The sequence below is a fragment of the Ornithodoros turicata genome, unplaced genomic scaffold (genome assembly GCF_037126465.1).
Source record: "Ornithodoros turicata isolate Travis unplaced genomic scaffold, ASM3712646v1 Chromosome17, whole genome shotgun sequence".
In the NCBI taxonomy this organism is placed as follows: Eukaryota; Metazoa; Arthropoda; class Arachnida; order Ixodida; family Argasidae; genus Ornithodoros; species Ornithodoros turicata.
The window spans coordinates 3,680,232-3,695,140 of NW_026999326.1; the positions used below are offsets into that span (position 1 = coordinate 3,680,232).

At 43.2% G+C, this 14,909-nt stretch overlaps 1 protein-coding gene and 1 long non-coding RNA gene across 2 annotated transcripts; both read right to left on the reverse strand.

The window, feature by feature from the left end:
- Positions 1-745: 745 nt before the first annotated feature.
- On the reverse strand, positions 746-4,629 carry LOC135372791 (uncharacterized). The gene is made up of 3 exons (XR_010416115.1): positions 4,603-4,629; positions 4,397-4,531; positions 746-814 (listed from the first exon to the last, which is right to left on the reverse strand). It is a non-coding gene; the product is annotated as an uncharacterized LOC135372791 (long non-coding RNA).
- Positions 4,630-7,797: 3,168 nt separating this feature from the next.
- Positions 7,798-14,591, reverse strand: LOC135372797 (uncharacterized). The gene is made up of 10 exons (XM_064606260.1): positions 13,927-14,591; positions 13,669-13,866; positions 13,082-13,138; positions 11,653-11,796; positions 11,439-11,513; positions 11,247-11,366; positions 11,090-11,185; positions 10,234-10,445; positions 9,285-9,444; positions 7,798-8,863 (listed from the first exon to the last, which is right to left on the reverse strand). Exons 1-10 carry the CDS (start codon positions 13,976-13,978, stop codon positions 8,721-8,723), a joined length of 1,257 nt encoding a protein of 418 aa, XP_064462330.1. The 5' UTR covers positions 13,979-14,591; the 3' UTR covers positions 7,798-8,720.
- Positions 14,592-14,909: the final 318 nt, after the last annotated feature.

Consider the following 14,909-nt stretch of genomic DNA (forward strand, 5'->3'; position numbering starts at 1 on the left):
CATATTTCAGCACAATATTTATAAGCTGTAAAAATGGGTGCAAGGGTACCATACAGTGAAGTAGCTGGTACCGTAAATTTTAGACCTCTTCTTGGCGTGGGTGCTTGGCATAAAGAGTGACTGCTAATAAACGTACTTGGGGATTTCTGAATGCGAAGATCATAGGAGAGAAAGGAAGGCAAACAAAGACAACAGAGGGTGCCATTCATTTCTCACACTTCTGATTTCAGTTACTTCATTGCTCTTAGTTTTCTTCAGTTCCGACATCTGATAACCAGAATTTACACTGTTTGAAGTTTGTTTATTGAAGTATGTCCACGTCTGTCCATGTCTGTATGTCCACGCGAATAAAAAAAGATGCAAAAATTCCTGTGAGAAAATTTCATGGTTTTTAATACCTTGAAAATGGCATTCTTCGGTTCCAGTGTATTCAAAGACCAGTGAAAACAAAGTGCTTGAAGTATTATGTCTAGATACATCTTTTGCAGCTTTTGCATGGCAAATCGTTGTCTAGGAAGGTGCGCGAATCAATGTGGATGTTCCTGAAATTAGAATCTTATTTCGTTACACTTTGAGATTACCGTATGCTGGTTACCAAAAAAATTAGGACTTCTGCTGACTCAAGTTATTCATTCGAGAGAAAATAGTTTTTTTCTTGCAAACAAACACACAATTTCTTCACATTCATATGCAGCTTATTTGCAGAAATGCATTTCGAGAGTCTGTCCAGTACCTGTTCCGTGCGTAATCAGAACGTAGGCTCACAAGGAAAACCACAGGCAGGTTCCGATTTCACGATTCTACGGTTCTGAGGCTGGAACACACACAAACACATACAGACGGATAAACACAACACATCCACACGGTATCGGAATCAGGCTTTTTCGTCGATCGTCACTTTTCAACTCTACGACTTCACAACCAAGGCAGCTGCAGGAGAACGGCGATGTTCGCGACAATGTTCATAATATAGCAGGTGTCCACCATAGGTGGGACCAACACCGGGAACTCATTCGGTGACACCACACGAATTCAGAGTTCGACATACTCAAATTTGACAGGCGAGCAGCAGAGCAAATCATTAACTGCAGTGTCAACAGAATCCTGATAGCCGGCGGAGAATACAGTAAACGATTCGTCCAGACTCGGTACTCTCGTTCCCAGCCCACCGCAAAAAGCCTCACCCTGCGGGGAACTATTTTGAGACGCGGGAGCCAGAAGCCTTCGCTGCTCTGAGGCTGCCGTGCCTGTCGACCAATCAGAGACGATTTATTTTGAAAGTTTGAATCTGAAGCGTTTGTATCGCAAAAGTTGATTTTTACGGCTTTATCTTTACACCGTGGATTTTTTCGTGGTTTATTTTGAGGAGTTTATTCTGGAAGTTTATTTTGCGAAGTGGAAACCAGAGTGATCCCGTGGTCGCTTATGCGCCTTCAGTTTAGATAGGATCTTAAACACCTTAACCCTTTGAAGAGCTCGCTCAACCTGAATACGGCAAGATGCTATTCGTTTTGTTAGCTCAACTTCCCCTTGTAAATTGGCGTGCACGCAAAAATGGAGGAACATTCAATGATACACCTGAAGGCATTAGATCATAGATTAGGAAGCCCTTATCAGCTAACACAAGATCTCCTTCATGAAGCATGTTAACAACACCACAAGAGCGCACAATGTCTGTGTCACTCACTGATCCCAAGTAACACTCACTAACATGCAAAATAGTACCATTTGGGGCGACACCGACCAAGAACTTTACAGTATACCGTGACTTATAATTTGAATATGAAGCACCCTGGGCCTGCAGGTTCTGTCTAGGTGCCTCAATCTCAATTTCAGAGCAATCAATAATTAAAGCACAATTGGGATACTGTACAAACTGAGGTGGCATTTCATGCAACTGAAAAGGCGCCTTGACCTTTTTTGTCACCATAATGCCTTGATAGAGGACTTCATAAAGAACATGTAAAAATGTCACAAAGACGTTTTGAACAGTTGTATGACTGACTGAAAATCTAAATGCCAAGTCACCATCAGGGGTACCTAGCTTCAACTTTGTAAGGCACAACAGAAGCTGGTCTTCAAGACTAATTCTTGCAACACGAGTGTTACTGTAGTATCTGATTTCAAGCTTGCAAATTAGTTGTGCAAGGGCATGAAAGTTAGTTGCAGGAATGCCAGTGTAGAGACATAGCTGTTCATCACTCAAGGAGGCCGTCGTAAATACCTTACACTGCAGTGACTCAATTTCCCTTTTCAGGCGCTGATTCTCTTGTCTCAGCCCCTCTGCAGTAAATAAGTGTCAGAGTTATGCTGTGTCACTTATTCAAGCAACAATGCACATAGCTGACCTAAAGAGGTCAGAGCAAGGAAAATGACATGCCACATATGCAGAGCAATATACTTACAAAATTACGAGAGATGCTAGACAAGGGCAAATTATAATGCTTGTCATCTAATTTTCAAGCTTGCACATTTCGTGTCTTACCAATACCTCAAATTTGCAACATACTAAAAAATTACATTGCACCTGAATGTGTGGTCTAAGACATACCAAGCTGTGCTTCGAAATTGTGCACAGGACCTCCTGGTGTGCAATTGTCCAGGTCGTACGTGTTATCAGTTGTGCTACGTAAAGCTGAAGTTTTCATATGTCAGTGAAAAAATGGCTAGGAAGCAAGCGAGCTGGTGAATGATGCATAATGTAAAACCCCGAAACTAGGGAACACGAAAGGACAACACAACCCAGTAAACCACAAACGTCTATTAGACATACCAGAAAGATCCAAACATCTAAGACATCCGGATATATCCAGCTAACGTGGAATGGATGTACTATGGATCGTCGGAAGCTCATCCATAACTGAATAAATGGATATCCTTGGGATGTAACAGCTAGACATTTGTCACATCTGGTGGACGTGCCTGTGAGGCATTGCGACGTCTAATATACGTCCAGTCGATGTTCCTACCGGATTAACATACGATAATATAGACGTATGTTTACGAAACGTTGTTTCGACTATCAATTGAATAGTAATTTCTACGTATAGCGCTAGAAGAAAGCGAATCTATCTTGCGAAAACGTGAGAAATTGGAGAACGAATAAAAGCAAGGTTTTCCATTTGTTCACGTCCTGCTCTCTGCAAAGTATCTACGCAGCACTCTTCCACCAACACAGGAAACCTCTCAGTTTGACAGCGCCACTCAATAGGTAACCTCATCATAGACAATAGCCTGAATTCCAAACATAATATTTGTTAGCAAGGAATATCAGAAATGTTAGCGGGCAGTTTGACTCATTGCAGACGTACGAATTAATTGCAGAGACACATCCTCGTCACCGTTACAAACGTTTTCGGCCCCACTACACTTAACAAACATCCCGCTACTATTGGTATTTTAGTATATGTTCCATCCAGTACGCCAATAGAGGCTACTGAGAAATGCCAAAGCCGTGTCGTGTGGGGTACGGCCAGGGCTACGGCATTTGCGCTATTCATGCACACAAAATAGCTGAAAAAGTAGATTTGCAATCTCGTCTATATGTTGTTGTATGTTATAATCCGGTAGGAACATCGATAGGACGTATATTAGACGTCGCAATGCCTCACAAGCACGTCCACTGGATGTGCAAATGTCCAGCTGTTACATCCAGAAGATATCCATCTATACAGTTATGGATGAGCTTCCGACGATCCATAGTACATCCATTCCACGTTAGCTGGACATATCCGGATGTCTACTAGATATCCAAAATATCCACGGTGTACCATCCTTAGACGTCCATTAGACGTTCGTGGTTTACTGGGAACACGAAGTCAAATTGAGACTTCATGTTGTGTCTGTCCTTTCGTGTTCCCTAATCTCGGGTTTTACATTATGCATTTTCATATGTATTTCACATTTCCTAGCATTTTTCCTATACCTTACAAATTTGTTAGTGATGGAGCATGGAGTGTTAGGCTAGTAGGTGAGGAAATATAATAAGCAAAATGCATAAACAGACAGAAAAAAACAAGACAGAGAATCAAAAGGTTATATCTCTTGTGTTGTCTCTTTGCGCACTTTTCTTATTAGTATAAGGGCAAGATTCTTACAAGGTGGAATTAACAGTGGCACGCAGACTTGCCTTACCCAGCAAAGCGTGTGTGACCGCTCACCGATAGACAGCTGTACACGAGATTGGGATGATCCACTATCCCCTTGAAGGGAGGGTCGGTACGCTCAGTGGATACGGTCGCATTTCAACTTCTGCATTGTGCGTACCAACTCTCCCTTCTACGGGATAGTGGATCATCTCAATCTCATTTTGCAGCCGTTTATCACCACCCGACGACACGTGCTTCGCTGGTTATGGGAAGTCTGCGCGCCACAGTACGTAATATTGATTTCTTACCAGATCTTTCATGGCACTCGTGTGTTTCTGTGGTTTGGACAAGGCTTTCATTGGAGATCGGTTCAACCTGCTCCTGTTCATACATGTTGGCTGTAGTTCCCGTGCTCATCTGCTTCTCATATTCGTTATGCGTGTCTGTGCAATGGAGTGCTGCATGAGAATTGCTTTACACACCTCCCTGTACTGTGGACTAGCAATGTCCCTACCTATGCCATAAAATGCATACGGAGCTCTCCTTCACAGCCATGTCTGCAGCATTCTTGATCCGATGTGGGCGAGAGGAAATCCTTGATGGTACCATCCTCACCTCCAGACTGCCCTAGTGGTTGCTGTACTGCATCGTGAATTCCTGCAGGTCAATTAAACACAATGTAAAGACAGAAATCGTGGAGGGGGTCAGGACATCCTGACCCCCCCTTTACTAGTCTGCCCCGGTAAGGAACTCACCGCACTCAGCTGCAGACAGGTCCACATCCTGATCCACTTCATAGTGTGGTGTGAACTGGTTCACGTTGTGCTCCACACCGTGCGCAGGGCTCTGATACTGCGATGCTAGATGTCCACATAATAGGCAAAATGACTTACACTTAAGCTTTGGATTATTTACCTGTACATGGCGAGGACGTTTCCGTTCCCGGACATTCGCATGCAGGTTGGACTATTTGATGGTGAGAGATTGGCGTGCGGACGTTCTCCGGAGCCTGACGTTCTGCGAGTGGCATCCGAATCTTGGTAGAAGATGTGCTGCATCTTCTATCTGTTCATGTGCGATATATCACTGCTATCACGCTATCTCACTCTCACTGGAAGCACGCAAAAACAAGTCATCAAACCTACCACTGGAGCTGTCAGGCCCAGACAACACGGTGATGTCCACTGGATATCCGGCGGATATCCTTGTGGGATAAGTGGGATTTCGCATGGACATCCTGTGATGTCCGCTGGATGTCCAGTGGACGTCCCGGTGTCCACCGAATGATGTCCTATTTTTCTCCCGGGGATATCTTGAGGGACAAGACAGGGATTTGACTGGGCTTTTCTAGGATATTGCTCAGGGCATCCAGTTCGCTGCTAGATAGGGTCGCTAAGGCTCAATATTTGAACCACCTGATATCTACAGTGATGACAGCACACATTACGTAATCAGAACATGTTGTATTTCTGCCTCAACAATGGTAATATCACAGTAAGAGAACAGAATACAGGTATGCGGGTCAGAAGAGCATTGCCTGCATAATTTATTCAACTAACAAGGTTATCCCACTTAAATTGACTAGATCCAATAGAGATTATGTTGAAATTAAAGGACACACTTTCTCTGCATCTTGCAGTACAGGTAAAATTCACATTGTGGGTCGCAAACTAAGATGTGCCACTATAGGATATACTCTCAATACCTCAGAAATGCTTGAGAGCAAAGCATAACCATCTGGACGCAAAATAGGACTCTACCAAAATGTTTTCCAGAAAGTACACCAAGAATACGACAATGTATACTTTGAATAAGGCTTGAGATATAAGATAAAATACTTGCATGTGCACGTAAAAAGCCATACACACAATGGATGTGCACAGGTAAACCTAGCTGGCATTTGCAAATGTAACCCGTCTGTTTAAATGACGAACTTCCAGTGGCACACGATGGTGTATTTATGCGTGCGAAAGCTACAAAAAATCCTGGAAGCCATACTTGACACTAAAAAATAAGCACTTCAAAAACATCTTCCATGAATTAGAATAGGGCAACATGGTGGTCTCAGGTGAGTGTATGCTAGTACCACTAGGGGCATTGGTGATGAGCATCCATGTGGGACATCATTTCGGTTTCTGCATTGGTAGCTCCCATAGCGGTACCTGAATACAACTCTCCTGAGGCCGCCACGTTGCTTTATTCTAATGCATGGAAGCCGGGGTTTCCGCACTGTTTATTTTTTACGCCGGGTATGGCTTCTAGGATTTTTTGTAGGTTTCGCACACATAGATACGCCATCGTGCGCCACCGGAAGTTCTTTGGGTAAATGGAGAACGAGCTACAAGTGCAAATATCAGTTAGGTATACCTGCACGCACCCTGTGTAATAACTAGGAATGGCGGCTGACTGCAATGTATAGAAGCACATTTGCTTTCTCGAGCAGATACAAAAGTGCTATAATTCCACATTTCTAGATATGGCAGTGGACTAGAAATTCACGTGAGCTTTTCAGACTAAAATGTTGATAAAAAATATAGTGTAAAAGTATACTATAATGCAACACTGGTTTCTATTAAAAACACTACAAAGACGTTACACGACAAAAAATGTAATGTTAGTGTTCAAAGTGACACTGTACTCATGGATGAGAGGCACAATATGTCGGAGCAAAAAAAAGGCACAACTCGATATATCACAGAAAGGAGGTGCATGAAAATAGAGGGATTACCAGTACAGGTATTGTACTGCCAATATGGCACAAACGCTCGCACTGTGTCCAACTAACCTGCACTGAGTGTTGAATGGAGAAAAAGGGAGAGAAATGCGAGTAGGTTAGAAAACTCAGGACGACCTGTGCTTCCTGTTGCACATAGTTCTCCACCTATGCATATATGGCAAACATTGTTCAGTTTTGTTGGTACACAGTGCATGTAGTCCTTCATCAAACCTGTTACAGAAAAATTACTGTTGTTGGCACACTCTGATCAAGTATGACACTGCTCACATTTTAGCCCAAGTTACAGAGAAATTAGAGTGTTACAGAATTGTGGTCGACTTATGAGATATACCTCATGCACCCTGTGCATGTGCATTTTGGAGCCATGCAGAGAGCATGAGACATATTTTGTGACTACAGGGTCTTATCCTGTAAAAGTCCACCCGCGCTGGCATGCCGTGCTAGGCAATTACTGAATGCACGTTGCACATTGTGTTGTCTATGTATAAAGCTCAGAAGTACATTCAATCATGGTAAATATCGAAGTGACTGAGCCCAGCAATGCGAAGTTAAACGCAAAACCTGAGATTCCCGTAGTCAAAACAACCAAGATGGCGGTGTTGCAAAGCGCAGTTCACACGCCGCTCCCCAGATGGTGATGTGTCGATTTGGTAGGCAGAGACGTCTCCGATTCACATTATTTCACTACCTTTCAGTATAAGCAGACGATATCCCTTTTGGTTGTTATCTGCCAAGTATCTCGGCAATTACCTTCCGCACGTTGCTTACTTCGGGAGCAAAATGCAATGCTTGCACGAAAGCTAATGAAGACTGCAATTCCACCCAGCTGGCGGGACATGCGACACGCCGTCGTCTGGGGAGCGGCATGTCAACTGCTCTTCGCGAAACCGACATCTTGATTGTTTTGAGTACAGGAATTGCACGTTTTCTGTTATAACTTCGCACTGCAAAGCTCGTTCACTTTGAAATTTACCATGACTGAGTGTCCTTATGAGCTTAACACGTAGACGATGCAATGTGCCACCTGCATTGAGTAATTAGCGAGCACGGCATGCCGGCGCGGGTGGACTTTTATAGGGTAAGACCCTGTAGTTTAGCTAGCTGATTAGGATTCACCAATCAAGGTGTTAATTAGCGCTTTTCTGGAAAAGCTACAACAGAAGGACTGCGCGCTACCCATGTTTAAGAATACCTTGTCTCAAAAAGCATGAAAGCAAGCATACACAATGTTGCCGTCACACAAATTACGCTGAATAAGTTGACACTGAGGCAAAACTGCACATACTGCGCACGGAAGTACAACAGCCGCCATCTGTTAATTACGCGCTATGACACAAGTGACATGTTAAACAGCGCACACCCTAATGTTGTCTGGATAGCACAGTACTCGCCGCTGTCAGCTCCGCGGGGCGACAGCTTCAAAAGTCTCTGCGGCTTGTGTGAATGTTCGTCTGACAGTGGCTGCAACCCTTTCTGCACTCAATACGTGAGTTTCACCTTGGTTTCTGCGTCATTTCAGAGTAATTTGCGAAACGGCCGACTCACTGATAAGCCTGTGTCAAAATTAAAAACAAGATGTCAATGAACGAGGGTTCCCTCAAATTCTTCTATGCAAGCTTTTCTGGAAAAGCATTGATTAGAGAGTTAATTAGTGACCGGAATTAGTTAGCCAAACTGCAGTCACAAAACATGTCACACACGTTGTCCACCAGGCAATAGAATGTACAGGCAAAACTTGCATGCAGGTAACCTTCATAGTTTGAATACATGAATTTTGTAACACTTAAAGATGTACAAAGATGTACAGGACTGCACAGGCATTACTGATAATGAAGCGTGATGGAAAAATATGTAACATAAACCAGAAATGTCAGAGTCCTTGTGTGTGGCACATGTCAAACCTGAGATGCTGATGGCCTTTCCTTGTTAGCGGCCTTTCTGTCTATGCGTTCTTTGGCGTGTCGAAGCCATGATTTTATGTGACACTCGATCTCCGAATCTGTCGTGTTCTTGAGTAGCCGATTTGACTTGATGCACCCTGAAGAAATACATTTGGAAGGCAATAAGTGACACATTAGCACACAGGATCGACAACTAAACATGCTTCATTTACTGAAGTTCTTGCGAGGCACACACATAACAAAATGGCAGCTTTAGAGTGAGATGGGCCATTGGAAAAAAGAACACCTTGCTCGACTTTAATTTCTACAGGATCACAATTGTCACAAAAAAAAACCAGCAAAACTCCGGATAAATGCCTACTAATCTGCAAGGTTTGGAGTTGGCTAAACTCACGCCTTCTAGAAGAACCCTGTTGATATAATTATTACTGCATTACTTTCAAAAAGAAGAAAACCGCCATGTCCGAGATAATTTAAATCTAGATCGAATGCATCTGTGTTTTTTTATATATATTTCTGCCTGATGTGCATTGAAACGTACAGATGTGAGATACTCACGGAAGACGGCATCACAGCAGAGGAGATCACAAAACTTTATCTTCCCCTTTCCACCTTTCCAGCTAAAAGCAGTGGCCACATCATCAGTCATTAGTGCACGCAGGAGTCTCAGTGTAGCATCCTTGGTGTTCGTTCCCCCATACTGTTGCAGCATGGTCAGCTATAGTAAAAGTAGTAGTTGTGTAGAAGTGGAGTGAACAGCAGTACTACACAGTTTGTGGAAGATGAGACTGTGGTTTAATTTTCAATATAGGGTTGCGGGATAAAATTTCACAAGTTCTTTGTGATTCAATGAATGCCTTTGCCACACATCATATTATCCTGTAATCGTGTAATACGCACACAAAATGTTTCGCTAATTGAACAAAACGCTATGTTACACAACAGGCCTCAACATTTTTCAATTTCAGAAGAAATGTGTCGGGGCATTCCCGATCCAGATGAATCTAAAAATTTGCACATGTGTTACGTGTCAAAGTGTGCTTGTAGAAATAGAGATCTGTGCCAGCATTTACTATGCCTGATTGAATTGCAGTACAGTAAAACATGTTTCTCTCATAAATTGGCTCATGAATTACGGGTTATATGTATGAGTGTGTGAATCCCAATATTTGAAGTGGAATCGAATCGAATGATAGAAACAATGCCCAATACTGAATGGAGTATTGAATATCCATACAAATTTTAGATGACAGTGTTTCCGGCTTTTCAGCTCAGTCTACACTTACTGAGTAATTATTGTATTTTCTCGAATTTAAGACGACTAATCTAATTAGTTGGGGCGAACGTTCACACCAAGGGGAGTTGGAAATTTATTTTTAAATGTTATCTGTGTATTGAATAACAGTGTCCCAAACACATTCCAATGTAACAGTTGTCCATCTCAGATTTTAACAGAGGTGATTCCAGAACGTCACCATCGAAGTCAGCACAATCATTATCAGCTTACCAACTTTTTCATTTCCTTCTCATCCTTAAGAGAGCGATCGATTGCCAGAAACTGATCTAGTTCTTCATATGGCTCCAGAGCATTGTACTCGTCAAGGGCAGCCTGCACAGTTTGACGCTCCAGGGCAGACGTGACAGTGTTCAATTGAGATGTCTGGTCCTCTTGGGCGATTTTTATCGCATGCAATAGCCGGAGAACCTCGTTTTCAAATCCTGCAATAATGTGATTAACACATTACAGTTGCTGAGCTGTGCATGACTGACTATAACGCAGCTCTGGCAGGTACAGTAGAGGGAGAGCTACCCTGGTTAACGAAGAGGCTTAACCAAAACATAGGAGGCAGATGAAAGAAGGAAGTCACAGAAAAGGTTAGCAGCTGTAGGACTCGAACCCACTCCTTCTTCAGTCCTAGAGCTGGCTAACCTTTTCATGGACTTCTTCTTTCATCGTTCTTAGGCACTCGAGGCTGCGTGTGTTTGTCCCTTATTCGGTTCCGGCCACGAAACATTCATTTCCATCATCGGAAGCAGGTGTTTGGACATTCTCATTCCAGTTGAAGGCATCGAAGTTAGAAATTCAGAACTGTGAAGGTTCTGAAAGAGGGAAGCTGTCTTCAGCTCGATACCGCCTACATCCCTCTAGAGTGTCTGGTAGCATAGGTTCTACAGAATTGTCAAACCCGAAGTAAGAAAACAAGCCCTGTATTGATGGCACCAACTGAAGGAGCTATCACTCTTTTATCAGCTTTGCGCAGTTCGCAGCTACTACTGGGCATCCCTTCAACTGGAACAGGGAATGCCCAAACACGGTGCCCCGGCTAGAGCCAACTTCAATTCAACTATGCTTGCTGTCGTACCTGTCTGCAATGTAGTACCACGAGCAGTGGAAGTGCTGTAGCTATGCTGGATCAGTGCCCTGGGCTGCAACCTGGGCTGCGACTTGCGCATTTCTTCTGAAATATTTCCCAGTGCCGCTGTGTTAAGCGAATAACAATACAATCTGCTCGGCCATACCTCTGTGGACCATAGGCGTGATGTTACTGACCGGACAAAAGCGCCTTGCATTACTAGTATCAGATGTTGGAGATTGGTATCCCGAGAAGGGGGCACCATATACAACACGGCTGTCACGAGCTGGAGTAGAGAACAGAATAAATGAATCTATTTTTTTTGTAAAGTTACATTTTGGTGCAGGGTTTACATTACCATGCATATCCGCAGTGGTATCCCTGCTGTACAGTTGGCTCTGCGGTCCAATAGAGTTGTTTTCGCCGACATATCCTACACAGATTCAGTTATATTGCTCTGATGTGCTGTTCACATATGAATAAAATAGCGTCAGTAACAAGTGCACACAGGCTCTTGTACACTACAGTCCCGACAGCGTTATGCATGTAGTGCTGCAGCACAACTGTCCTACCTCTGCCTTCTCCAAGAAAGGGACTCCAAGGTGATGATGCAGCTCCTTGTTGAAAGCCACCTGCGTGCTGGCCGAGTTGCTGGGACGACGCATGTTCTTGAAGTACTAAACCGTGCCTTGCATAGTTGCCGGAAGCTTGATATCCTAAACATGCCCGCCTAGTGGTTTAACTGACACCAGCACCATCCACAACTGCAACATGTCAGCTATAAAATGTGCTAGTGCAATGGGGATTCTATTTAACCTGTAAAGCAGGAGTACTTGGCAATATAGGCCTTGAATGGCCCCTGAGCAGGGTGACATAATATAGATCAGAACAATCCTAATAGTTTTTTTTAATACCAGTTTTAAATGGCTGATGTCCAGCTATCTAAATTAGTGTCCATAGAATTTTTCTGAAACACAAGAATTCCGCGGGAAAATGAGGACAATGTAACCGACAGCATGTCAGTGTTAAGCAATTTTTATGAAAACACTACACTGAAAGAGAGTTACTGGTATGGCTTTTTGGTACATTTGACAAGTCAATGCTCTGCATGCTCTGAACATCTTGCTGGCTAGCTGGAGTCGATTCAGATTCAAGGTGTGTGCTTTACTCATGTATTTCATGTAGAACTTTTGACGTAATTAGAAACCAAGCCATGCGAGAGGGACACCTTAACAATGAAACCGCCATGATAAATATGCTGTCGTTGTGGGGTTAGGGCTGTGGTCCCATCATGTAACTCTTAACTGTGTTCTCAGTTTTCGCACAACAATATTTATGTGAGTGATAAGCTTTCTTAGGTCAAGCAGGTACTGTTGATGGCATACAGCTTGTCCAGCTCTCAATTAATGACAAAGACCTCTTATCGAGATGCACAGCTTGGGACAAAACTTTATGGAACGTAGTGCTTATATACTTCTTTATTGCAGCATGGTATTGACAGGGTACCGGAGCGCACAAAATTGAAAAAGCCTGTTTGGACAACCCAGTCACCTGTTTGTAACTCCGTACTACAAGTGCGAAGATATCTGGAACTGCCATTTTCCGTGAACTTTTGCCTCAACCTATATTATTATTTACTTCCGCATATACATGTGAAGAGGAATGAAAAAAAGGGTCACTGCGAATTGACGAGTTCACAACCCCACAACAGAGAGAAAAAACAAGCTTTCTTAGTATGAAAACTGGTTGTGCATTTTTATGTATATACTGCTCTGTTTCCAGTACTCTTTTTGGCAGCTTTTTAAGCCTAAAAATAGAACCTCTACATATGATAACACCCGCATCACATTTTTTCGTTTCATTGCTAGAATATACTGAACTGAATACAACATACTGAAGAATTTCTGCTCCTGAAATCCCTGGAAAACGTTCATTAGGGACCAATAGGCCAACCTTATATACATATAGCTGCAAGAGCATCCCCTGAAGAGAATTCCCTACCATGACTTATATCCTGTGACAGAACTGTGCATTCCTCAGAGTAATCTTCAGAGGGACCTGTAAATGATTTTAGTTAATATCGTTCACTTTATGCTGCACATACTCTGTAGAGATCACACAGGGTATTTTTTGCCCTTACAGAATTCTTACAAAGAAAGCTATGAGAGCGGTATAGATGTCGTTTTTTGCAGTTAAGTTCGTTGGCCAGGCAAGTTAAACATGCAGGTAGCCCTAGCGCAATTCGAACAAAATGTTCGCAACAAATGAGGCTGTTCAAACACACTGCTGGCTTGTGAGAGTAACTGAGATATACTGCAGTCAACTGTAATGCATTGTCATCCTGTAACAGACATTCATGCAATGTATGTACTCATTAGGAGGTAGCATAAAACTGTCCCTATGACGGCATGACCATGCTTACAGATTGACTGCAATGGTGTTGCTATGGTGCAACATTGTGTGCTGCCATACATAGTGCATAGGCACAGGATAGTACATAGGCATATCAAGAATGTAGCCCACAGCAACTTTACAAACATTATGGCACCCCTGAGGCACTCTTAAACACTCATTGACAGCATACTTACAGAATCTTTCAATTACAGAACATTCGACTTTGTTCCAGCTCTGCAATGGGGCGTGTCCCCTAACAATCATAGATCGCAGTTTGTTGGAATTCCTCTCTGGTGGCCACCAACAGTGTCCATCTTCAACCCAAGTTGAGTGCACCACATCAACGTCGTTGTCTTCTCCAGGGAATTTGACAATAAAAAAATGTCGTTGATCTGCACAAAAATATTGTAATAAGAGCACAACGAACGTCTACAACTTTCAGTCAAGCACACCTTGAAAAGCATCCTTTCTGTAATAGAATAAATACTCAAGCAACCTCAACATCACAGCCACTGTTCCTTAACAGCTGAGAGTGCAGCAACGGAAAGATTGCCCACTGTCCTTGAAACGGGAGCTTCATACATTTTGATGATACAATTTCCAATGGCCAGGCGCTAGTGTCTGAGAGTCCTGATGCCGCATAAATTCCAAATGACGACGATGGGCACGGAAAGGTGTACAGGTCATTTTTCTGGAGGAACCGTCTTCCAATAATACACGGCTTTCTTGTTGTTGAGAAAAGGGCAATGTTCTGTACTTCAATGACACTGCCATCCAACAGAACACAACAGTTGTCACCACAGGTATTCCTCAGCACATACTTATTCCCAATGGCAACTTTCTTGTATTGAGGTCCTTCACAGAAAATAGGCAAGGGCCCTGAATCATGTTCAAGGCTTAACGTCACTTCACAGTTGCCGGCTTTACGTGTGGAGTAGGGAAGCTTCATCTCTTCCGTAACACGTTTAAATAACTGTTCCAGTGGCCGTTCTGGCTTTCTGATCCACCGCTTTACTTGTTGCATGTAATTCTCGAATGGGAAAGCACTCCACAGGTCAACAGGACCATGGTTCTCTACGTCATCTGCCAAGTGTAGCAACCCGTGAATATTATAGGAGACACGGCCTCACCGTAGATCGATGCAAAAGTATTAACAAAGTAAAGCAGCAGTTCCCTTGCGTATCTCAAGTGCTCTTCAACATGTGCTGCACTGGCAAGAATAGTAAGGGCACAGTGGAGAACCATGAAGTTACAATACATTGTGCTTGGGATAGAAGATTTGAGAACAACTGGACCAGTATACAGCAGTACCAGCCTCAGCTCAGTTGCTTTCCATGTATCTAATTCGAGAAGGCTTCTTGGTTTCCTGCTAAACTCAGAGCAGACATGCTTCCGGAGAGAGGTATGTTTTTGTGACACCTCGAAGCAAGTCCTT